The sequence below is a fragment of the Phyllostomus discolor genome, chromosome 15, assembly GCF_004126475.2.
Source record: "Phyllostomus discolor isolate MPI-MPIP mPhyDis1 chromosome 15, mPhyDis1.pri.v3, whole genome shotgun sequence".
NCBI classification, from domain to species: Eukaryota; Metazoa; Chordata; class Mammalia; order Chiroptera; family Phyllostomidae; genus Phyllostomus; species Phyllostomus discolor.
Window position 1 is genome coordinate 14,425,563 of NC_040917.2, and position 25,983 is coordinate 14,451,545.

Genomic DNA, 25,983 nt, shown 5'->3' on the forward strand with positions numbered 1-25,983 from the left:
TTGTAATAGCACAAAATTGGAAATAAATGTTTTCATGATTAGGATGGTTGCATAAATTATGGTGTATTCAAACAATGGAGTACCATAGCAATGAAAAGAAAAACAAGTCATGATTGAGTAAAAATTAATCAAGTTGTAAAAGGATAGATAAAAACATATCATTTATGGAAATTTTCAAAATACAAAACAATTGTGTTATTTTTAGTCACAGGCATGTGACCAAAGCATATGATGCAAGGAATATATACCAACTTCAGGTTACTTATTATATCAGGGGAGGGAAGGAGGAGAATGTGATTGAGGTAGGAAGGCCACAACTTGCATCTTATTTTCTTAAAAAGAAGATCAGAAGTAAATGTGGCAAATTGTTGATACTTATATTATCCCAATGGTAGGTTAGATCATGCTTATTGAATGATGCTGTGTATTTCCTGATTTTTTTTGAACTCTTCACAGTATTTTAAGTGTACTATTCCAGTTGTCTAATTCTGAGTGTGCCTTAAAACTTGTTGAAACTTCTGTAATATTGGATATACTATTTTTCCAGAACAGAAAGTGTAATAAACATATTAAGCAATCATTTGCATAATATATTTCCTAGTTTTACGTAGTGTCATCTCTGTAACATTTTTTTTCCTCTTTTCAGACAGCCTGTTTTCGTGAAGAAAGGGACGTCTTAGTGAATGGAGACAATAAATGGATTACAACTTTGCATTATGCTTTCCAGGATGACAATAACTTAGTAAGAATCGTTTCTTCCCATTTTTATTGAGAAATCATTGACATGTATCACTGACTAATTTTAAGGCCTACAGCACGATGGTGTGATTTACATGTGCGGTGAAATGATTACCACAGTAGGTTTGGCTAAAACCGTCTTCTCGTGTGGATGCACTAAAAAGAACACAAGGAAAGGGAAAAAGGGGAAGAAATCTCCATGTGTTGAGAACTCTTCGGACTTACTCTCTGAACACCTTCCCCGTGCGTCCTAGAGCGGCGGTCGCCGCAGTGGTCGTGCTGCGCACCGCGTCCTCAGTGCTTACTCATCTCAGGACTCGCAGTCTGTGCCCGCCGACCTCCTTCCGTCACTCCCCCGCCAGCCCCTCGCCGCTGGTGACAGGTGGGATCCCTTCCTGAGTTTCGGGTTTGGAAGGACTGGGGCCGTTTGAGTGAAAGTGAGGCTAGTGTGATTAGAGTGTGGCACGAAGGGGAAAGAGACCTGAAATGAGGCTTCCGGAGTGTGGGTCATGCTGAGGGATTCAAAGTGGGTTTTAAGGAGAGTGTGATAAGGTTTTATATTTTCCATAGAACATCCTGGCCGCAGTGCGGAGGATGGATTTCAGGAGCAAGACTAGAGAAGGAAACAGTTTGGAGACTTGGGCAGCGTTCAGGTGACAGATGATGAGGGCTTGGATAGAGGTGATAATGTCCTAGTAGGGGTGAAGAAGGAGGGGATGGTTTCAGATACTGTGTAGGAAACAAAATACTTAGGACTCTGTGTGTTTGAGTGGAAGTCAGTGGGGGAGCGGAGTTGGGATGATTCCCAGTTCTGGCTTGGGGCGTTCAGTGGTTAGCACTCGATGAATTGAGGTGGAGGATGTAAGAGGAAGAGGAAATTTGGAGTAGGGGGAGAGTATTCATTTAATTTGGTGTGCGTTAGGCTTGCATGATCATGTGACGTAATTAACGGGTTAGACACATGCCTGGCGTGCTGAGGGCGAATAGCGCTGCGTGTCTGGGGGTGCTCGCACATCAGGCCTCGGCAAACTGTGGCCCACAGCTCAGACCTGGCTCTACCTGCCTTTGTGCAGCCTGCAGGCAAAGAATTGTTTTTTATATTTTTTAAATAGTTGAAAAAAAGAGAACATTTTGTGAATGTGAATATTATATAAAACTCAAACTTCAGTGGCCATAAAGTTTTACCGGAACACAGCCATGCCCATTGATTCATGCCCTTTGTCCATGGCTGCCTTTGCGCTCCAGGGGTGCAGCGACAGAGGGGAGACACACGGTGTGCGTTGCTGCCACTGCTTTGCGCTGCTGCTCAGCAGATTGCAAATTACAGTGACAGTTATAGCTCGATTGGCACTGCAAGTGCTGCGTATATTGCCACACTGTGACGTTTTGTTTTTGTTAATAGTGCATATGCATTATGGCAGGTTAAAGAGAGGAAGGAGGATGCAATTACACTACACCTGTACGAGGAGGGCACAGTAACTGCCTGCATTGCCGCACGAGCGCTCATCGCAGCATTCCTGGCTCACGGGAAAGCAGCAGTCAGCAAAGTCAGAAAGTGTAGAACAGAGACATGGCAGAACTCCTTCCTAAAAACATAAAATGAAATGAGGCTGTGACTGTAGGAGGGTCCTTCAGTGGCTCATGTGTGAGGCCAGCAAGAAAGGCCACTCACCAATGCTGAGATGATTCAATCATGTTTGAGTGCAGCGGCCAGAGAAACGTGTTTGATTGCAGCGGCCACAGAAAATTAACTTGTCCTGAACTATTAGCCTTTTGGCGAGAACAGTTGCTCCAAGAGTTGAGGAAATTGGGAACCACATCAACAGCTGATTATAAAATCAAGGAAATGATTCTGAGTGGTTTTCTTTGACCTGAGTTGAAAGATGTTATTGATTCTGCTCAATTCTTGTGATTTGACGAGTCAGTGCTGAGTTTGAAGTAACTGAAGAATTAGCCTGTACGAGTAGTTTGTGTGGTATGGTTACAGTCAATAGTATATTCAAAGAAGTTCAGAAAACATGAATTTGGCACAAACTGAATTGAAACATGCGAAGATGTATTACAACTGAGCGTGAGGAAAATAGGTGTGAAGCAGAAAGAGACCAGTTGGATGTATATGTCAATCATTAACTATGAGGTGCTTACAGCCTATGGATAGTCATTGTCTTACCAAAAGGTAGTTAGTCTGCAGCAAACACTTGAACCTCTCATGTGTTATTGAATCAGTAGTATCAGCACTGAACTTCATCCAGTCTCGTGGAGGCATGTGTTACCACTTCATGAATTTCTGTCAAATCAAAGCTGACATCCTATGCAATACAGCTGTTCAGTGGTTTTGTAGAGGTAACATATTACTGTAATATAGTGAACAAAGGGCCAAGATTGAAATATTTTAGAACAAAAAAAACCCCATCCTAAACATTATTGTGAAATACTGAATTACTGTGGAAATTAGCTTCTCCTGTAGACTTGATGTGTTTTTTAAAATAAATTTAACCTAAATTACAAGGCAAAGCAGCACTTACATGCAAAACTTATGCTATGGTGAGTTCATCCTGACAACTAACGCTGTTTGAGTCACACGTAATGTCAAGCTGCTTTACCTACTTCCCTTGTTGTCAGAAGTGGAAAGATTTGAGATCTCCATTCCCACACTGATTTGCAGCAGACAGATCTCTTGAGCTCAAACTATAGTTCTAGCATTAATTTTGGGACTGGGTACAAGAGAAAAGGAAATGTCCATAGTTCAAAATCCATTTAACTGGGCATTTGAGAACTTCTGCCCAACCTTCACTTGGAAGTGACTGATCTGCAGTGTCATGACATGCTTAACGCAGATACCAGGAGAAAAGTCTGATAGCATTGTGTAGGTGCCTTCCACAGGAGCGGTATGTCCAGGTAAAGTTACATGCTCCCTAGCCGTTCTTAGTATTATGTTGGTGCCCGTCTTTGTGAATAGACGTTTTCACAGATGAAACACATGAAATCTCACGACAGTTACAGCTCAGCATTTACAGAGAAATATTTACAAAGATTTTGGTGATGGGAAACACCAGCTTTGAGCCCCAGTTGAGCAAGCTGTTATACGGCCTTCTTCCCCACAGAAGAATCACATTTTTCTCATTAGTAGACTGGTATTATACCCAAAAATTATACTCAGCTATTATTATTATATTTTGAACTTTGCCAATAAAAGTATGTAGGAATTTGTTTTCTCTTTTATTACGTAAGTACCTACATAATGCCCTTGATCTTGCCTTTTGGCCTGCCAAGCGCTGAGTCAGGAAGCTGCTTTGGCGGGAATGGAGGCCGCTGTCCAGAGAGGAAAGCCCCTTTGATGTGGGAGCCTTTCATGTCTTTATCTGCTGGCGTTGGTCTGTCTGGTGCCCCAGAAGTCCTGATGGACGCCTAGTGAATGTTTATTGAAGGAATGCGCTGTATTTCTGACTTTCTGTGTATATCTATTAGATTCCAGTTTTAGTAGCAGACTTTTTGTTTTTAATGTGAAAAGTTGGTGTTTGCTGCTCTGCTCCAAGTACTTCCTTCTGAAGTAAAAGATGTGGGTTTCTTCTCCACCCTCCACTGTCATTTCTAGCCACATGTTTACATTAGTACAATTTTATTACATTGAATTACTTTGTTCTGATCTTCATGATAGTTTGTTAAGCATTAGGCCTAGTAAATATAGTAAGTAAACCATAGACTGGTGTTTGAAATACATTGTTTCTCTAACTTTTAAAGATTTAAAATATGAAATTAGTTTTTTTATTTTAATGAGATTGCCCATGTTTATAACTTGAATGTATGGTAATAAGAATGTGGATTTTGTCAAGACTCTTTAAGATAACAAACTATGACATTGTCTGTACTCTTGCCAACCTAGAGGTAATCTCGATGAACATTTGGTGTATATTTCTCTCTCCTTTTTTTGTCATAGACATACTGTGAAGGAAAACTACTGTTTTTATGTACATTACACACAGTAGTACTACTTCCCTTCTGACATTAAACATGTGGGTTTTCCGTGCAGGAAGCAATTCTGTGACCAGCAGGGTGTCCCGCAGCTTAACTCAATTCTGGAACTACCTGGAGAGAACATCAGGTCCCACAGGTCAAGGGTCCGGTCTCACCAGACTGCCCTCTGGCTCCCAGGCACAGGCCCAGGTTGTTACCTGTGCTTCTTACCTGCAGGCTGGGGATCGGAGACGCCCTCTGAGGGTTCAGAGAATTAGCGAGCACCACTCACAGAACTCAGGGGAAAGACAAGCACAGGGCAAGGCTGCGGGAAGGGCGCACGGAGCCCCCGCAGCCTCCCTGAGAGGCACCGCTCCCGCCGCCCCTCTGCTTGCAGGCTCACGGGGGGCTCTCCCAACCCCAACCTTCATCACACGGGCAGGTTTGATTAAATCCTGGGCCAGTGGGGATGGAAAAGATCCCAGCCCCTCTCTTCAGTGGGTGGGACTGAAAGTTTCAGCTCTGTAATCTTGGCTGGTCCCCCTGGTAGCCAGCTCCCACCCTTGGGTTATGCAGTTTTCCAAAAGTTGCCTCAGAACACCAACTCTGGTGTGATTGAAAGGGGCTTATTACCAGTAACAAAAGACACACCTTTATCTTGTCACTTAGGAAATTCTAAGGGTTCTCAGGAGGTCTGGGCTCTGTGCCAGTATATTTTTTCTTATTATAAATTATAACATCAGACACACACATAATAGTCCGTATCTGAAATCATTTGCTTCTGTTTACGTGTACCTTAGAAAAGTCCATTCTGATACTGGTGCACTATCAGAAATGGGAAGAGAAAATTAGGGTGAGAGAGTTTCTATATTCTATATTACAGTGGTTTTCAAGTACTTCTCCAAGTGCTGGTTACACTGAAATTGCTACTGGTGCCAGATGAAATAGGGAAAATGTAGTGATGATGAAAATCAATTTATTCAACAGAAAGGACTGTCTTATATTCTGAGTTTTAAAATCCACTTTGGAGGATTAAAATGTTCATTCTGTGAAATGTTGGTAAAACGGTGGTCTGCTGTTGCAGGTGATGATGAAAAGGCTCCTTTGCAAAATACAACAACAAAACAACAGTAATGCTAGGTTGTTTCTTGCCCTGGTTTTAAAAATTTATTCTATCCTTTATGAAATCTACAAGTTTTATAATGACTGCTGTTGGTAATCTTATGTGTCTTCTGTTAGTTAATATTAATGGTATTTTACCCAGTGCTGTTTGCCCTTGGGTTACATTAAATATACTATTTTTCACTCTTTCTTACTTAATGAGTACATTTTATTGTTTCATTCCCAGTATCTGGTTATGGATTATTATGTTGGTGGGGATTTGCTAACTCTGCTCAGCAAATTTGAAGACAGATTGCCTGAAGATATGGCTCGGTTTTACCTGGCGGAGATGGTGATAGCAATCGACTCAGTTCATCAGCTGCACTACGTACACAGGTGAGTGAGGCGTTCTTTTGTCGCCTCGTGTGACAGCCAGATGCAGAGGGCTGCTTCTGTCAGATTTATTAATTGTGGTCTTGGATACACCAGTCATCAACCAAAATACTTGTTCTGAGATGGCATTGTTTTGCTTCGTTGTCGTTACCGACATTTGTCAGCATTAAAGGAGTGATGTTCCTGTGCATACACACATGTGTAATATCTGTTTTTGCTGCCGGTCAGCATTTCTACAGGACGCTTCTAAGAAGACACTCTGTGTAAATGTACATAAAATGCTCTTCTCAAAAAAGTGTGTACTGGCCAGTTTCCTTATAGGTGAGTCACGTGTTGCTATCAGCCAGGATTCCAGGCTGCAACTCACAGGTTCGTTTCCTAACTAAGACCCATATTAGGTATGTTTCTCAAGGAAATACTTTTAAAAAAATGTGCATATGTCAAAACAGATGTTTGTGTAGGAAAGTGATCATTTTGATGTCTGTGGAAAAAATTATTTCTTTGTAAACTGACAAACATGATTCACTACATTTAAAAATTCCCTGCAATGTGTGTTTTACTGTATGCAGTTTACGGTGGACTAAAAAGGTGGGCTTGTTCACAAAATAATTTTTATACAGGATTGTTCTTATACCTGTTGCCACACACAAAAAAATCTTTGTAAACAGCCTGTATTGGGTGGATGAAAAGTCAGTTTCAAGTTTTAAGAGGAAAGAGAGCAGAGACCCCCCCGAAGTTACTGGAGGGCTGGTTGCTCTCATGAATGAATAACCTTGGGGTTGTGCAAAATGCGGGAGAGGGCGGGGGCTCGCTGAGGAGTAGGTGAAGGGGTGCTGCCCGGCCAGAGGGGACCGCAACCATTCTCTAAGGCAGTGGTTCGTGGACTCGAGCGTGCAGCGGAATCACACGGAGGGCTGGAGAAAACGCAGTTCGCTGGGCCGACCCCAGAGTGTCTGATTCAGCAGGTTGGGAGGGGCTCGGGAATGGGCGTTCCTGGCACCTCCCTGGGGGACGCTGCTGCTGGTCTCCTGACCACACTTGGAGGACTTCTGCCCGAAGGCGGCAGTGGGTGTTTCTTTGTGAGTTGTGTGTGACGAGAGTGATTCCTGGGAGGGACAGGAGTGCAGGAAGGAGAGGCAGTTCTGTTCCGGTGCTTGTTTCTTTAAGACGTGTGACCGTAGCCCGGAGTATTGCCAACCAAGGAAGCATATGGGCACCTTTGGGGTCCAGAGTTTGGGTGGTGGCAGGGGCGGGGGTCTCAGCACACAGCCTGCATGACCGCCCGTTAGCCTCTAACCCTTCCCAGAGGTCGGGATGGTGACACCCTTAGTTTCTGGTCCCTTTCGGAAGTAAAAGTGACACCACATGTCCCATATAAGTTACCTCCTTCGTAAGTCACGGTGCTAGACTGCTGGTGGCCAGGGCCCCCAAACAAGACACTCCTGTTAGGCGTGGCAGTGCAGGAGCCCAGGGGTCCCCTCCCGGTAGCTGGGGCAGAGGCCAGACCCCTCTTCGGGTAGCTTAGTTCCTCACGGTCCAGGCACCCAGTGGCCTTCGTCAGGGCTCTCGCACGGCGGTCGTCCGCCTGTCTGGACAGTCCGCAGCCGGTACAGCATTTATGTGACCGCCCGGCAGTGACAGTGTGAGGTGCCTGTCGCTTGGAGGGGGCAGCTTGAAGTACTCGGTTCAAGAGTTGTGTTAACCTTCTGGAATATGAAATTGGGTTTATCAGAGAAAAGTGAATGGGTAGACGTGTTTGAACCAGGTTGATGGCAGTGAAATCAGGAGTGCCTAGGTAACATGACAGCACATAAATGCATTTTAAAGTGATTTCATACTGATGTGGTCATGTGCCATACTATTGAGAATTGTTTGAAGAAGCTTCAGCAAAATCTAGTTTTGTTATGTCCACATTTTCTATTCCAGGCATAATATTTATAATAATCACACTCTGATATTGATAGACTTGTGAAGTAAGTAATAAAGTAAAAATGACCCACAGAATATTGCCCTTTCAATATGGTCATTGTTTGGAATGCTTTTTTATTCTTAATGTTATAAATATATCATTATGAAGATTAATTTTGACTGAAGGTTTTAAAATAATACTATTCCTTTTAAGTCAAATGTAATTTGCTTTTGCTTGGGGACATAGAAAATTACTGATTTTAGAAACTTGAATAATAACTACTATGATTTATATTCAAGTTAGGAAGAAACTTGAATAAGGTTTTTACATTGATAATGTAGAGATTTTACCTCTTCTAAACATTTCTCTTTCTCTGTTTTCATTGATTGTGAAGGTTGAATTAAGGTTTTGCCTGAATTTCCCATTCTCTCCCTTTATTGATGGTACTTGGTATCTGGTTGGGTGGCTGTCTCCTCATTTGCAAGATGGCACTGACTCACAGTGGGTCTGAATGCCAGGCGGTATTTTGCCTCTTGTATCAGAAAATGGAGTTTTGCCGGCCTTTCCTTCTGTTCACGCCTTGCCACGTGAGATGTGTTTCCCCGAAGCGGCACAGAGGCAGGCTGTGTGATGCGGGGTGCTTTAGGCACTAGCGCCCATGAGGGGAGCTGGCGAAAGTGGGATCAGGCAGAGGAGCAGGCAGGTTACGCTGCAGGCCAACCTCAGCCAGCCCCACTCGGAGCCCTGGAGAGCTTGTGGCCCATCAGGGCTGTAGCTCATTTAGTCAGAGTGGCCCAGTCTTTATTTTTCTGTACCAGGCAGTGGGTGGGGGCTGCCCAAGGAGACAGGACCTTTGGTGAAGAGGCTGTCTGCAGTTTTGAATAAGCTGACCGTTGGGGGCTGTCTGCCGAGGTTGGGGGCAGAGCCCTCGATTGAAGCAGAAGGCAGCACACTTACGTGTCCGCCGTAGACCCCGAAATACAGTGACTGGAGCAAAACAACAGAACTGCCCACGAGTGTGCAGCTGCGCAGGACTAGGCGGGGACTGCTGTTTCGCCTGAGGTGACGTGAATCATCCGAAGCTGGAAGGTTGGCTCTCGAGACGGCTCAGTCCCGGGGGTTGGAGGAGGGTAGAGGAGGGATCAGCGGAGATGGAAGGAGACTTGACCTGGGGCGGTGAGCACACAGTACAGTGTACAGGTGATGTGCTGTGGAACTGTGCAGGTGAAACCTGCATAATGTTATTAACCTGTGTCACCCCGATACATTTAATAAAAAGGGAAAAAGATGGCTCACTCACATAGTGTGGCTCATCAGCTTGGAGTTGAGCCAGGGCTATAGGCTGGGGGCCTTTGTTCTTCTCCCCGGGCCTCTCCAGGGCTGCTTGAGTTTCTTAACAAGCAGTTGACCGGCTTCCAAGTACAAGTGTATGTCAGTATGGAAGCGTAACCATCTTTCTGCCTAGTTTACACTTGGGACCTCTGTGCATCTTGTGCTCCAGTGAGAACGTTCTTAGGCAGTGAGGATCATTCTTTACTCAAGGTGGCTGTTGGTCAGCAGATGCACCCACACCTCCCCGGCATTTGTGGGGACTTGCATCTGCGACCTCCGTTTCACTTTGCACGCGTGCCAGAAACCTGGAGTGCAAGGAGAACCAGGGCTCGCTCTGCACACGGTTGCCCCCTGCCCCGCCCCCCCAGTTCAGCTCAAGTCGTACTTTGTGTCCTTTCTCCCGGACGTTTCTCATTTGGCCTCTGTGACATTAGATTTGGATAAAAACAGTAGATCATCTGGAAGGAAAAGGGCAATTGCAAAAGGTCAAGCTGCAGCCTTTGGATGAAAAAGAAGGAAAGGACGTGTTTTCCTTGTTTGAAGTGACAAACTGTATGGACTTACATAAATTTTAGGCCTTCCTTGTGCCCAGTAATTTAGGTCGCATTTAGCATCAGCTGGATGGACAAGTCATTTCCTCCTTCCTGTGAGTCCCTCAAGTGTTACCTCAGATCCGTGTCATACTTGGTTCCCCAAACAAAGCAAAGCAGAACTGTGTCACACCTGGCAGATGATGGAGGGCTGATTCATGTCCTCCTGAGGTCTTACTCAGACGAGCAGGGGTGTTTGCATCTGCTCGTAGAGGGACTCTTTAGGGACAGAGACTTCTTTTTCAGCCAGGGGATAGACTGGGTGAGTTGCGGAGTGAGTCAGCAGGCAACAGGCTATGTGTATGAAACGTATCATCGTGCTTCCTGTTGCACAAGCAGAGGCCAATTCGTGTTATCATTATAACATTATTGCGTTTGTCTGTGATCTCGATAGCCATTAATTAACTGTTTTGACTGAAAATATTGTTGACGGCAGATGATCCTAGTGGTTTAGTCAAAATATTTTCATATTCTTGGATTAAATGACTCAGATGTTATACAACTGTATTTTTGGTTTTTAATTAATTTTAATCGAACAATACTGCATGTGAGTAAAATAAAACTCAGCCAGCATAAAAAGATTACATTGGAAAATAGTCCCCTCTCCAGACCTCTTACGCCTGCCTTCCGGTGGCAGACACATTTAACTCCTTTAAGCTCTTTTTTTTGTTGTTATTTTATCCCATATCTCTAATATCTCATGCCAGTATCGTCTCAGTATTAATTTTAGACATATAATATTTGCATTTTGGAATTGGTTATTTTTCATCAAGAAGAGTAGTTGAATGCAGTAAACACATTTTCAGTGAAACGGAACTAGGGAGATGCTTCCTGAACGGGACGTGTGTGTGTGTGAGAAGTCAGCCTCAGCCTCGCGCCTCAGCAGTCAGCATCATGCTCACCGAGTGACATTGCTAAAGCCAGGACACGACAGAGATGTCCACTGTCACCAATGCCATTTACGCTGTACTGGAGCTGCTGGCCAAGCAACTGGGCAAAAGAGAAAACCTGGAAGTGTAAAAAGAGTAAAATCATCACATTTGTAAATGTTATACGTCGAAAATCAAAGAGAACTAACCTATAAACTACAAATGGCAAGAAAGTTCAAAAAGGATGTCCGTGGCGTTTGTGGTGTAATTCGTGGAGTACGTATTTATTGCGTGTTCTGTGGGTCAGGCTCTTTTCCAGGTGCTGAGAATCTAGTAGTGAACAAAACTGGCAAAAATTTCTGTTTTTGTGAAGTAGTTTCTAATTCTAGCAACAATCAGTAATTATAAAAAGATAGAAGATGTTCTGTAATATCTTACAAATATGGGATACTTAGATATATATTCATTAAGAAATACATAGCATTAATGTAACTATACAGTGAGGAAGACTGTCCCTATCAGATATTAAAATATGTCTTTAATAATAAAAAATATATTTCTACTGTGTAAAAAGATAGGCTAATTGAACAGAATTGAAAGTCTTGTAATAGACCCAGATACTTATCTGCATTAACATGTGGTGAGGGTCGCACCTCAGATCAGAGGTGAAATGGTGTGTGGGAAAAATGAAATTAGATCATACCTGTCATGGTATCCCAGGAAGAATTCCAAATGGATCAAACACCAAAGTGTAAAAAATTAAACTGACAGTGGAATGACACATTGGAGAATTCCTTTGCAGTTTCAGTGAGGATAAATGAAGCATTTCTAATAGAGTCAAAATCCGGAAATGCATGGAAGAAAATTTGATAAATTCAGTACACAGAAGAGTGCACGAGAGGAAAAGTCTGAAGAAACTCAGAGGAGAAATGTGCACTGGGAGGAAAAGATTGGCAACCCCTGCAGCGGGCAGAGGGGCTGTCTTCCCAATGCGCAGAGTGATCCTGACACTGGGAGAAAGACCACAGCGTGGGGGAAAGGGGGTGTTTCACAAAGACAAAAGATACTATGTATGTGAAAAGGTGGGCTCTCTGATGACACAGAAAGTGCAAATAATAACGTCAGTATTGCTTTTCCTGTGTGAGGTTGACAGAAAGTACAGGTATGTGACAGTAGTCTTACTGGAGCCTGAAGCTACAAGGGGACTGAGCGCTCGCCCCTGAGGCTCAGGGGAACGGGAATCAATCAGTTCAGCTGCGACAAAAGGCCATCTCCTGCCTCTGTCGAAACTTCAACTGCATGTGTTCCACACCTAGAATTCTAACCTAAAACATCATCACATATGTGAAAAGGACCTGCACGGAGTTGTTCCCGTCAATATTATTTATAAAAGGAAAAGATCAGGGAAAACTCAAATGTTCATCACCAGCTGACTAGTTAAATTACGTCACAATCATAAAATAGAATACTGAGAAGAGTGGCGAGGCTTTTTCTGTTTTGATATGACTCCAAGATTTATTTTAAGTGAAGAAAGAGATGAGGAGATGGATGTGCACATCATAACAAAGGAAACTCTGAAAGGATAAGGAGGAAACTAATCACAGTCGCTACTTCAGGCGGCGCAGAGGCTGGATGACTGGGAAACAGGTGTTTGAGAGGGAAATATTTTGGACACATGCTTTTTTATATTTTTTACTTTCAACAAAATGTTTTACCAATCCAAAAGAACTAAATAAATGGAATTAAATAAAAACAAAACTAGAAAGTAGTACATATATTTTGAAATTTTGAAGTGTGTTCTTTGTAAGCATGGCAAAGAGAAAAATCATAATGGAAATTACAAAATATTTGAAACAGAAAGTAAAAGTCCTACGTAACAGAATTGGAGGATTTATAGTCACTTTCTTCTCTGTAATTCAGGTTTACGTTGCTGTTCTGTTCTTGAATCCTGAGTTAGAAAAGGCTTACCTCATTTAAAAATTTTTCCTTTTCACATATTTCTGTTGAAGATTAGAGAGTTTCAACATTAGAAACTCTATTTAATATACCTGATGCTTTTAGCAATTTGAGAGTTTCTACTGAAAGTCTAAAGCAGAGATCATTCTTAATGGTGAAATGTTGGGAGCATTCCTGTTACAAGTGGAAGCAAAGTGAGAACGATTCTTTAAAGAAAATCTTGATCACATTGGCAACAAAACTGTAAAGCACCTAAGACTGCAGATAACACAACATGTGGAAGCTCTCTGTGGAAAAGGTCACTGTTCTTGAAGGCCATAAAAGAAGATCCATAAGTATAATGTTTACAGGGATGGGAAGAGTCGTCTTGTAAAGATCTCAGTTCTTGTCACATTAATCTACAAAATCATTGTGATTCCCCTCAGAGCCCCAGTGCATGTCATGAAACACTGAGCTAACCCTAGCACCTGTCGGAAGAGCCATGGCCATTTACACACATGGTCTTCTGGCACGGAGGTGACGCCAGCTCTCACAGTGGAGCCAGCGCTCTCGGTCCAGGTGCAAGCACACAGAGGGTGACCGTCCTTCTCTGGTTGTCGGGGGCAGTTCCAGTTTATGCCTGCTGTCCTGGGAATTATTAATGGGCTCTCTTTCATTCTGAAAACCGCTCAGTAGAATTGCACAGGAAGTCCTGAGACAAATCCACTTCATTGATGACGCGTGTGGTATTGTAAGTCAGGGAGAAAGGATGCCATTCATTAAATGGCATTGGCACGGAAGGGAATATCATTGGCCTTTATCTCACACTATACACAAAATTAATCCTACGAAGATTGAAGACTGGAAGTGAAAAGGAAAATTTTAATACTTAGAAAGTAAAATACAGGACACTGTCCTTACAGCCTCTGGAAGCAGAACGTGAGGGAGGTTTCTGAAGACAAAGAGCACAGGTTGTGAGAGCAGAGCGGGGGCTGCCAGGCGTGCGAGGGGTGGAGGACAGGGTGGTGGAAGGGGACGGACTTTGAGATGTGAGATGAATGAGTGTGAGGAGCTGATGAACAGCAGGGGGTCTGTAGTTGGCAGTGGGTCTTGTGTCATTGAAATTCGTTAAGAGGGTAGAACTTGTGTTCTCAAAAAATAGAAAAATATGTGAGTTGACGGAGTATTAACTTGATGGGAATTCTTTCATTGTGTATACATAAATCCAATCATGTACACTTTAAATATATCATGGTTTGTCCATAAAGCTGAAAAAAGTGGGAAAAGGATAACAAAATATAAGTTATAAGACTACATAACCAATGAAGACTACATTAGTATTAAATAGCTTTTTATGAATGAGAAAGACAGTGTAAACAATGAGGAAAAACAAGTCCAAGTGCTGGAAGAAGAGATTTGAAACAGACAGAATTCTGGGTTAACCAAAATCAAAACACATACAATACATACAGATTATGAAAAAAATGGGAAGATATTAGCTGTCTTTTTACAGAACAGGAATCTGAGACGCACACTAATAATATAAAAAAGATTCTCAGGCTCACTGGTGATCCTGCCAGCGAAGCGGGAACACATGTCTCCCTGTGGGGCTGGAGAAACGGTCACTTGTGAGCACCGGGAGACACTTGAGAAATGCTCATCTCGGCATTCTGTGTAGGTGCAACATAACAATCTAAACTTGTTTGGAAGCAATCTAAATTCCGTGAGCCAGGAAATTGAGAAATAAATTTGGTGTATGAAAGTATTCCATATAGAAATTAAAATGAATGAACTAGAGTAAAATGTATCAACATGGATAAATTTTAGACATAATATTAGAGTAAAACCAAGTTGAAAAACACTTCACGTGGTTTGGTATCAGTTATAAAGTTTGAAGACATTCAGAAAAATACGTAGTCTTGTGGTTGCATCTATACATGCTAATAATAAAATATATGCATGGAGAGTGGTCTGGGTTTGGCCCCATGGGTCATAATTTGCCAACCCATGAGGTATGACACACAGAAATTACTGCAGTAATTAAGGGAGTACTATTATTATCCCCATATTACAGGTGGGAAAATTAAGGTTTAGAGACCTTAAGTGGCATCATTCAGGTTAAAGTAAAATAACCTTACCATACTCTTATTAACCACATGTTGATAGACTTTTTTTTTTAACATATGGAATGCTTATAGAGGATTCTTTTTCTTCTAAAAGTAGAATGAATTGTGAGGGCCTAATCTCACAGTTTTTCACAACTGTAGTCTTTAGAGTATGTTTAGAAATTCTGCATTGCTGAGTCTTCTTTACAAGATGATTTTATGTATGGTTTTTCTCAAGGTTTGCAACACGTTTCATTGTTCCAGTGGAGAAACACATACAAAAACTGGTATGGTTTAGTGTATTAGTTAGATTTGGATATCTTACAAGACATTGACTTAACATCAGTAGATAGCTTTATATAACACAGAACATTATTAAGCAGTTGTTTTCCAAAATCAGCTTTATGAAGCAGTGTCTTTGTTTTGTCATGACTTGCAGTAATTGAGGATTTATGTATCTACATTGATAGTCAGAGTCTAGGAAGTATATTTTTCCCTGTTCAATGTCATGGGCTAGATAGAGATTAGTGCGCTTTGTAGGTATCAAGTAACTGGCTCTTCTCTGTGTGCAGAAAGTAGGGACTACCAGGACTGTGGTAGGTGTTAGAGTGTGTGCAGATTCAAAGGTGGGATGGTAAGGTTATTTATTTGACTTTTTATCTAGGAAGAGATTGAAATGACCTGCATTTTAGAAAGTTTTAATATGAACCGGAGTCAGGATTTAAATAAATAAGGTTGTCAAATAGAGATTCCTATAGTATTAATTTTAAAGGAAGTGAAGACTTTTATTTTTAGATAGAGGTTATATTACCACATATCTGATTATGTCTATTCTTTTAAACTAAAAATGGAATGTATTTTTTTCAGAGACATCAAACCTGACAATATATTGATGGATATGAATGGACATATTCGGTTAGCAGATTTTGGATCTTGTCTGAAACTGATGGAAGATGGAACAGTAAGTAAAGATAAATTTTAAATAATGTTACCCACAGCCTTTTTCTTTCTTTTTTTTTTTTTTTTGCTACTTGTCTTCTTTATCTGTCTAGAAACCATTTATTTATATTATCCATCCATCCATCAATCATTTTGTGCTTCACCTTCTTCCACAAAGGCATTTAGGCACACTTATTTTAACACGTCATGTCTATAAAGTCATGCCATTTCAACTGCTGATTTTAAAGATCTGAGAGTGGGTACAGTATGCCTTTTACGAGACCTTTCTTCGTTGTTTGGCTAAACTGTTTATTATACTTGAGATTTTTTTTTTCATTTCCAGATGGATAAAGAAAATACATCTTAGAAAAAGAAAATGTGACTTCTTTGCTTTTATTTTTTGTTTTTTTATATATTTTTCCCCTAGTTGTCTGATCTTCCTGAGGGACTGTGTTCATAAAATGAATGCTTTTTATCAGGAAGTCATCTACGTTGATTTAGTTTCATGTTACCATTTGCTTTAGTTGTTCTAACTCTAGGCCTCTCAGTTGTTTTCTTTCACTTAAAAGTTTATATGCCCCATTTTTATTCTCTAGTTTGTTTTAGTTTTTGTTTTTACTTCAGTTTCTTGGCTGTACAGCAGAAGTCCAAATACATGTCATTTTAATTGGCAGAAATGTTTTTAGAGATCAGTTTAGTAGAATACATTCTAAAAACAATGAAAATGTCATGTTATTCTGGACTAGTAATTTGACTTTTGAAAATTTATCCTAAGAGGTAACTTTTTTAAAAAAGATCATATGACTTCTGCCTCTGGCCATGATGCAGGGAGTAATTGTTACCAAATTGTCCTCTTACTGTACACAACAGTGAAAGGGACACAGTATTTGAGATGACCGTTTCAGGCAGTGGACAGCAGGCAGCACAAGACTGTTGTTTCTGAGAGATTTTGTGATGTATGCCGAACAAGGTCCCAGAATTGGGACAGTGGGCTGTTTCTGATGCAGAGAGCTAGAGTTAGAGCGGAGCAGAGTAGTTCCGCAGAGCTCAGGAGGAGGAGGTCCGAGTTGAGTTGCTGGGGCACCTGGAACTTGCGGGGCTTGACGTGGGAGGGGAGGGAGTTGTGTAACCCTGTTTAATAGCCTAATTCCAAGTCTTAAGATCCACAGAGTCTGAAAGTGGTCCTCCAATAAAGGGACTTGAATCATAGATTTACTGTGAATCTGTGCTTGAAGAGTATAGCCGTAATCCAACCCATGTGCAAGGAGATAAGTAATTTTATTTGTTTGCTTGAGCAAGAATTAATATTCCAGAGGAAGATAACAGAATTCATACTTTCTACAAAGTCTTACTGACAATGACCAGCATTTAATCAGAGATCACTAGACCCAACAAAAATGGAGGATAGAGTATGGATTGTGATAGAGTTAAAAAACAAAAGTTGTCAGTAGAAGCCGAGGTAGCACAGATGTTGGATTTAGCAGACAGACTTAATAAAACTATCATAAACATGCTTTAAAAATCAAAGGAAAATACAGTCTTAAAGATTATACAGATAAGGAATTTCAGCAGAAAAATCAATGGACTTTTTAGAACTTGAAAAGCACACTGATAGAAATAAAGAATTCACAAGAGGAGGTTAACTGAATTAGAGATGAGAGAAGGAAGAGCCAGTCAATTCAGCGACAGGTCAATAAAGATTATCCGTTCTGAAGAATGGAGAAGATTGAGGCAAAATAAAACCAGGCTCAGGGACCCCTGTGACTGGAATCCTAGGAGAAATGACTCAGTGTGGTTGAGAGGAAGGCATTGCTCAGTCACGTGAGTGATTTGAAGTGAGGTGGGAGCAGAGGAAATGTGCAGAATTGGTGGCTCAAACTTGCCAAGTGTGATGAAGAACACAGATCTAAGAAGTTGGCATATTCCAAGCTTGTAAAAGGAATCACACCTAGGCACATCACAGTTAAATTGCTGAAAATTAAATATTAAAAATAAAATTGAAAGCAGCCAAAAGAAAAAACATGTTACATACTCCAGAAAAATGGTTAAGAATGACCAGTGACTTCTCATCTGAAGTCATGGAATGATATCTTTAAAGTGCTGAAAAAAAAATCTGTAAACCAAGACTTCTATATCAAGCAAAAATATTCTTCAAAAGTAAAAGTGTATTAAAGACACTTGGTGATAAATGAAAGATGAGGGATTAATCTCCAGAAGGTTTGGATGCTAGAAAATGTCTTTCAGGCCAAAGGAAATGATGCCCTTTGGGGTCTTAGATCTGTAGGGTAAAGAATATTACATAGGGTAAGTAGATGAAGAAAAAAAGACTGTATTACCTTTCTTTTTAAATTTACATAAAAAGCAACTGCTAAAAGCAAAAATAACAACATTGTAATGGTTCATGACATGGAGAAGTAAAAGGTAAAAGACAGCAGCCCCACAAACAGTGCACGATGGGTACGTGGAATTATCCTGCTGCCGGATGACCCCTCTTGTCGTGTGGGGAGCGGATCGGGCCGGAGAAGGGAGGTACATGCTCTTTATTGGGTTAGCGGATTTTCTATTTCTGGTTACTGAGAGCCTGTTGTTAGGGTTGTTACTGTTGTAATCAAATGATTTCCCTGCATCTACTGGTAAGTGACAGGTTGTCCAAGTTAAATCATTCCTGCTTTGGATCAGCATAACTTTATCTTGGTGTGTTGAGATATATGAACACATTGCTAGATTGACTCTGCTAAAATTTTGTATTAGATTGTATCTGAGATTAATCATATTCGATACTGCTGTATAATCTTCTAAAATTGTTCCTCAGTGATTTTTGTTTTTAGGTTATTTTCACTTTCTAAAATGTGCAGGGGAGCCGTATCTCCTCCTTGTCCCTACTTTTGGCTCTAGAACAGTTTATATAACAACAGAGGTTTCTGTTTCTTACATTATTGGTACAACTCACTTTTAAGTCGCCTTTCCTTGGTGAGGTTTTGTTTTCTCTTGTTTTATTTTGTTTTTTTTCCAGGTAGATTTATACTGTTCATTCAGGTTTTTTAATGTTAGGTTTAAGTAATGTTAGATTTGTTCTTGGACACATTGTGGACTTTTTTTCACGTGTTGCAGGGGGGAATCTATTATAAATTAACTTTTTAAAATTTGCAGTTTGAAAAATATATAAATAAAATTTGCAGTTTGATAGCCTGTTGCTGTTTTTAATGGCTATAGGTCTCTTGGGTTTTCTATTTCTTCCCGAGTCAGTTTGGGGAAGCCGTATTTTCTTCTGGGAACATTGCCTGTTGTCGATGAGTTGTCAGTTTTGTTGGTCAGAAGTTGTTCAGGTTATGCTCCTAGATTAAAATCTGTCACGTGTGTAGTTTTGTCCTCTTTTCATTCCTAATGTTGTTTGTGCTTTTCTTTTCCTTCATAATTTTGATACAGAGCATTTTACTATTTTTGAGTTCTAAGTAGTTTCCAAATTTAGTTAGAACCCTGCTGTGGACCATTAATTATTTAGCTGCATGACTTTTAATTTCCAAAATATTGTATGTGCTTATTTGGTTATTTCTAGTTTTATTTTAATGGGGAATGGGTCTATTTGAGACCAGTGTTCTGGCATTTATCAAGATTTGCTCTTTAATTTTGTAACAGCCTAGTTTTTATAAGTATTGCATATTTGTTGAAAAGAAGACATTTTTTTCCTAACTTTTGGGTACAGATTTCTGTATATGTCTGTAAGATTAAAGTTGTTAACTTGTTCAAATTTTTAATATTCTTATGAGTTTTATTTTTTCTGATGTATATTTTATTTTAAAGTCCTTACTATGATATTAAATTATTAATTTTACCTATAATCATCAATATTTGTATAACTCTTTTGTAGCTGTGTTGTTACATATTATTCAGAATTGCTGTTCTGGGGTGTGTTTTTATATAATTAACAATTTTTTTAAATCTTAATAATGATTTGCCCTTAGAATCTCTTTGACAGATATTAATACAGCTTCCTTAACCTGACTTTGTTTAACATCTGCCTGTATATCGTTTCTGTCCCTTTTCTTTTAACACTTCAGTGTCCTTCTGTTTGGGTGCATCCTTTACAACAGAGTACTGCTGACAGTTGTAAAATATGTTCACTTTGGTTTTATGGGCCATGCAGTGGGACAGTGCCGCCTTTTAATAGGTGAATTTGGTCCATTTATGAACTTCATGTTGTTGATGTGTTCGGGCATATTCTAGTATTTTGTTGCAGGTTTTGCTTGACGTTTATATGCTTGTTTTTCTTTTTTCCTTCTTTTCTGCCTTCTGTTGGCTTGGTTAAGTTTAGTTTTACTTTTTGTTGTTGTTGTTACTTCTTTGGAAATGATGCATTCTATGTCAAATATTTCAATGTTTATCTTATTTTTTTTCACATTTATAGTTTACCTGAAATCTAGAGTTGATCAGTTTTTCTACCATATCCCTAATCAAAACAAGAATCTTAGTGTATTTTACACCATACACAAAAATTCACTCACAGTGGATCAAAGATCTAAATGTAAGAACTGAAACTGTAAAACTCTTGAAAGAAAACACAGGGGAAAGCTTTTGACGTTGGATTTGGCCACGACACCGCACAACAGGCAGCAAAAGCAACAGTAGGTGAACTGGGCAGCATCACCAATGAAAACTTCTGTGCATCCAGGTCACAGTCCTCTTAGGGAGAAGGTGACCTGCGGGGTGGGAAAAAATAGCTGCACATCATATGTCTGGAAAGAGAGTTATATCCAGAATATGTAAATAACTCCTACAGCTCAATAATAAATAAATCAAAATGAGCAAAGGACTTGAATAGACGTTTCTCCTAAGAAGGTATACAGATGACCGACAAGCACATGAAAAGATGTTCAGCATCACTGATCATCACGGAAGTGCAAATCAAAACCACTGTGAGATCCCACCTCACACACATTAGGATGGCCACTCTAAAGAAGAAGAAAAAGGAACAAATGTTGACAAAGATGTAGACAAATTGGCACCCTTGTTCACTGTTGATGGGAATGTAAAATTCTGTAGCCTCTCTGGAAGCAGTACAGCAGTTCTTCAAAAAATTAAAAATAGAATGACCACATGACCCAAGAATTTCACGTCTGGGTGTGTACTCCGCAAAACTGAAAGCAAGGACTTGGAAGGATGTTTGGACACCCATGTTCAGCAGCAGCATGGTTTACGGTAGCCAGGGGACATAAGCAAGTCAGGTGCCCATTAACCGATAAATGGATAAATAAAATGTATGTGCATACATTGGGTATTATTTAGTCTTAAAAGGAAGGAAATTCTTAGACGCTACAGCATGGATAAACCTTGAAAAACATTATGCTGAGTGGAATAAACCAGACATAAGAGGACAAATACTGTATGATTTCCCTTATACGAGCTCCCTAGGGAGGTCACATTCAGGGAAAGTGCAGTGGTGGCTGCCAGGGCCCGGGAGGAGGGGATGAGGGAGTTGTTGTTGAGTGGGGACAGTCTCAGTTCTGCAAGATGAAGAGAGGTCCAGAGATGGATGTGATGTGAGTCGCACAACAGTGTGAATAAATGTACTTGACGTCGCTGAACTTGACACTGAGAAGTGGTTGTGGTGGTAAAATTTGTTATGAGTATTTTACCACCATTAAAAATAATTAAGAAGTAAATGAGATAAATATTCAAAAAAAGAAACTTAGACCACTTTAACCCTAATGCTCCCTTAGTAATATGTTGCTGTATCTAGTGTTTTGGTTTCACCTTCCTTTCCAGTCTTTACCTAGTTCCTCCCCCTCTGCCACCGCCTTTTCCTTCTGTCCCTCCTCCTCCTCTTCCTACTGCTCATCGTCCTCTTCCCTCTCTTCTTTGTCGTTACTGATGTCTTTGTTTACAGTTGCATGCAGTATGGATTACATTTCTTATTTTACGAACTGTGTTTCTTTAGTGCTTCTGTTGACCTGAAAGGGACTACGTGTGGTAGTTCACTCAGTCCTTGTGGGCGAATGTCTTTACTTAGTCCTCATACCTGTATCGTAATTAGGCAGGTAGGAAATATAACTTTGGTAATTATTTTGTCTGGTTACTTTGAAGAAATAATTCCATTTTCTTCTGACTGCTATTGGCATTAATAATTGTGCAATGGCTTCCTTGCTTGGTAATCTACGTTCTTAATCTCTTTGCTTTTGGTTCTCTGTAGTTTTTAACTACAATGTGCATAGAAGTGTATCTGGTTTTGTTGACCTTTTCATATCTTTTATGTATTATGTGTTTTATTTCAGTGACTAGGTTTTTTTTAAACTTCTGGGACTTCTATTTGACTTGATTTTTTTCATCTCTTTGTTCTTATGCCTTTAATTTTTTTAAATGTCTAATAAATGTAAACATTTCATGAAGTGGAACTGTTCATTGTTAGGAGTCTAACTGCACTGTTTGTTTGGCCTTCTGGCTTTTGCTTGTGATGGAATGTTGCCTCGTGTAGTTGATACTGTGGGACTGTGCGCTCACCTTCGATGGCTGCATGTGTGGGAGCTCCATGTGGCCAGGTGTGAGCATGTGTGCCCAGAGCAGCTTTGAACTTGATGCCAGGCTTTCTGGGGCACCTAACCGGGGCCAATATTTTTGCCAGTTTCTTGGCTTGAGAACTTCTGGGCCACAGAAGTTCTGTGAACTAAAACCCCAGATGGTGGGACTGCGTGACCTAAAGTTAGGGATTTGTGGAGGAGGGAGTTTTCTTCACGTGTCAGCTGCAGGTTAGGGTGGACAAGTGCCTGATCTTTCTCTGCTCAGTGGCAGAGTCTGGAAATCCAGCTTTTTGTTTGCAGAATACCGTCTAGGGTGACTGTTGGGGTAAAGGTTATATGGGGCAGCCTCTCACTTCAAACCTCACACTAGCTCAGGGCCTTTCCTTGTCCTCATGTTAAAATCCAAGAACCTAGAAGATGAAAAGTGGCAATTCCCTAATCCCACTCCCACTGCGATGCTCACCGCCCCTGGGTCTCAGCCATCGCCTCATCCCTGGCCCCAAAGAGTTGTTAGTTTTTAGAAAGTTTATATTTTTATAAAAAATGATTATTTTATTTTTATCTAGTATTTTTAACAGCTTGGAATGGATGAGTTTTCAAGTTACTTAATCTAAGTATTGCCAGAAAGGAAGTCTGTTCTAATGATTATTAAGAATGGTAGCTTAGTTTGGAAAATTCAGAATATTAACCATTATTCTGCCCTGAGAATGTCCATTTTATGATATGTTCTCTTAAAATCATGTAAAGAACCAGTTTTCTCTTGCTTTAGAGTGTATTACAGAATTTGTTCCCAGGGTCTGTTTTAGCTGTCATTTCCTAATTTATAGCTGAGTTGCCATAATTGTATGCCCCCATTTTTGTCTGTTGGTCCTTTATTTTTTTAAGGATATATTTTTCCTTTTTAATAATTTTTTAAATTCATAAGTAGTTTGCAGGACGTTGTTATCATTTATTTCCTTAGGCTTCCATTAAGGTATTTAAAAATCATCTCCAGGTGGCTCAGAAGTATTAGCCATGTTTTTTCAGCGTTTCACCCCCATAACTAATTGTAAAATTTTCACAGTTCCACTTTTTTGTGTGTAAGATGATCAGTAACAGTGTTCTAACAATGCCTGATGGAAGAAAGGCAGATAGATACAGGTATATATTAATCAGTTGTGAATTATTTTCAATGCAAAAAATAACAGCTTAGAAAAAAATGTTCAAAACTCAATATTCAATTTTATTGTTGTGGTGTTTAAATCCTATTGCTACCCTAAATGTGTCATTAAGTAACAGCTATAATAAAGGTCCTATTATGTTATGAAACCTGGAGAGCTATTAGTGTGGAAATTATGTAAAATTTAATTTATATATTCAAGGAGGCTAAATTCGGATAATGACAAAGTTGTTATGAGATACTGTTTATTGTATAAGTAAATGTAAACACTTTCAACTTAAAATGATTTGCTTCTAGTATTCTCAGTAGATTACTAAAAACATGAACTTCTTCAGGTCCAGTCCTCAGTGGCGGTTGGAACTCCTGATTATATCTCTCCGGAAATCCTTCAAGCCATGGAAGACGGAAAAGGCAGATACGGCCCTGAGTGCGACTGGTGGTCCTTGGGCGTCTGTATGTATGAAATGCTGTATGGAGAAACGCCGTTTTATGCAGAATCTCTGGTGGAGACGTACGGGAAAATCATGAATCACAAAGTTAGTGTGTTTCTCAGTTTTTCATAATGGTGGGGTAAATAATACATGTAATAAACTTAACGTGATTTTAAAAAGAACATAGTTTTCTGAAAATGGTGAATAATCTAATGTCTACCCTAATAGGGGACATGACAGACCTGAATAATCAAAAGTCGATCAGCATACGTAAAATTGCTAGTTTTAACCTTCCGTATTTTATTAGAGAAGGTATTGAGTAGGAAATGAAACGGCTTCTACTAGGATAACAAGGAGCATAAGCAGGTGGTTTTCAGTCGTCACTGCTGCACTATAACCATGACCAGGTGCACTTAAAAAATCCTCAGCCTCAGCAGCAACAAGTGAAATGCAAATTAAAATAAGAATGAGATACTTTTCCCCTGTCAAATTGATAAAGATGAAAAGAATAATAGTACTCCATGCTGTAAATAATCCAGTGCAATGGATATTATTGATAAGAATATAAATTGATGTAACCTTCCTATCAAAAAGTCTCTAAGTATGCATCTAGAGTCTTTAAAAAATGGTTGGAACTTTCGATTGAGCAACTTCGGCTGTAGGAATCTACCCTAAGGAAATCTTCACTAGAACAAAGATGTATGTACCAGAATACCTCTTCTAGTATTGTGATCACCAAGTGCTGGGAACCATGCAGATGCACCACAGGAATGAATTAATAAAACTTTAATCCACTCAGTACAAAGTGAGGTGGAAATAGATTGTTAATAATGAAAAAAAGGACGGGTTTGACTGCTTGGTCTCAGAAAGTTATGAGCAATTGGAAGAATCTGGAATGTGACTAGGAGTGTCCCATAAAGGGACAATCTGTTCTTTTTAATTTGTTCCAGTGACAATTATGATTATTTGCTTCACATGTACATCAGTCAGTTTTATGGAACTGATGCTCTTCTCCCTGGTTGCAAAGATGATCCACTAAATGGTGATGAAGAGTTGAAAGACAGTAACTAGTTACAAAGTCGCAGAAAGCATGTAAAGCATTTCAGAGAGGAAGCGTTGAACTACAACGTGATTGTTCCGAGCACAGACTCTGCAGTGAGACGGCTGCCGTTGAAGTCCCGGCTCCGCCCTTCGCCCACCGGTGTGTGGTCTCGAGCGAATCGCTGAGCTCTGTGTCCTGTCTCCTCGTCTGCAGAAGTTAGGGTGACAGTCGTACCTCCCCCCAGTGACTGCTCTGAGGACCGAGTAAAACCCTTCTAACAGTGTCAAGTCCACATTATGTTCTTGAAAAATGTTTATTCTTACCACTTAGTCATTAGTATGTGGTTATACGAACCATCTGTGCTCTAGAAATATTCAGGCAAATGCTGTTTTAATGAATATTCTTGATTTTGACAGCCATTTAAGATATTTTAGCATTTAATTTATTATCTTTACAGCGCAGGTATGACTAAGTCAAATGTGAAATTGGAAGTTTTTAAGGAAGACATTCTTTACTCATTCCTGTATTTCCTTCAGTATCAGTATTTTGTATCAGTATAAACCTGTTAGATATTTTTTAAATAAAATGTATTTTCAAGAAAATAAATGTTAAGCAACCTACTTAGAAGGTTAAATACTGATTTATATTCTGTGTCTTCTCTTCTGTTCAGGAAAGGTTTCAGTTCCCACCTCAGGTGACAGATGTCTCTGAACACGCCAAGGATCTCATCCGAAGGCTCATCTGCAGCAGGGAGCATCGGCTGGGCCAGAACGGAATAGAAGACTTTAAGAAACACCCCTTTTTCAGTGGCATCGACTGGGATAACATTCGAAACTGTGAAGCACCTTATATTCCAGAAGTTAGTAGCCCAACAGACACATCGAATTTTGACGTGGACGACGATTGCTTAAAGAACACTGTGAGTATGACGCCGTGAAGGCGCTCTGTCCCTGCTCTTTTTCGTGCGGTCCTGA

The 25,983-nt window shown here is 40.2% G+C and overlaps 1 protein-coding gene across 8 annotated transcripts in view; it reads left to right on the forward strand.

The window, feature by feature from the left end:
• Window positions 1–25,983, forward strand: part of CDC42BPA (CDC42 binding protein kinase alpha) — a 178,235-nt gene that overhangs the window by 54,164 nt on the left and 98,088 nt on the right. For all 8 annotated transcript variants that reach the window (XM_036016241.1, XM_028531089.2, XM_028531088.2 and 5 more), the window contains 5 exons: window positions 647–742; window positions 6,041–6,189; window positions 15,794–15,887; window positions 23,872–24,072; window positions 25,680–25,928. In XM_036016241.1, coding sequence (XP_035872134.1) covers window positions 647–742; window positions 6,041–6,189; window positions 15,794–15,887; window positions 23,872–24,072; window positions 25,680–25,928 — 789 coding nt within the window. The remainder of the gene's footprint in view (window positions 1–646; window positions 743–6,040; window positions 6,190–15,793; window positions 15,888–23,871; window positions 24,073–25,679; window positions 25,929–25,983) is intronic.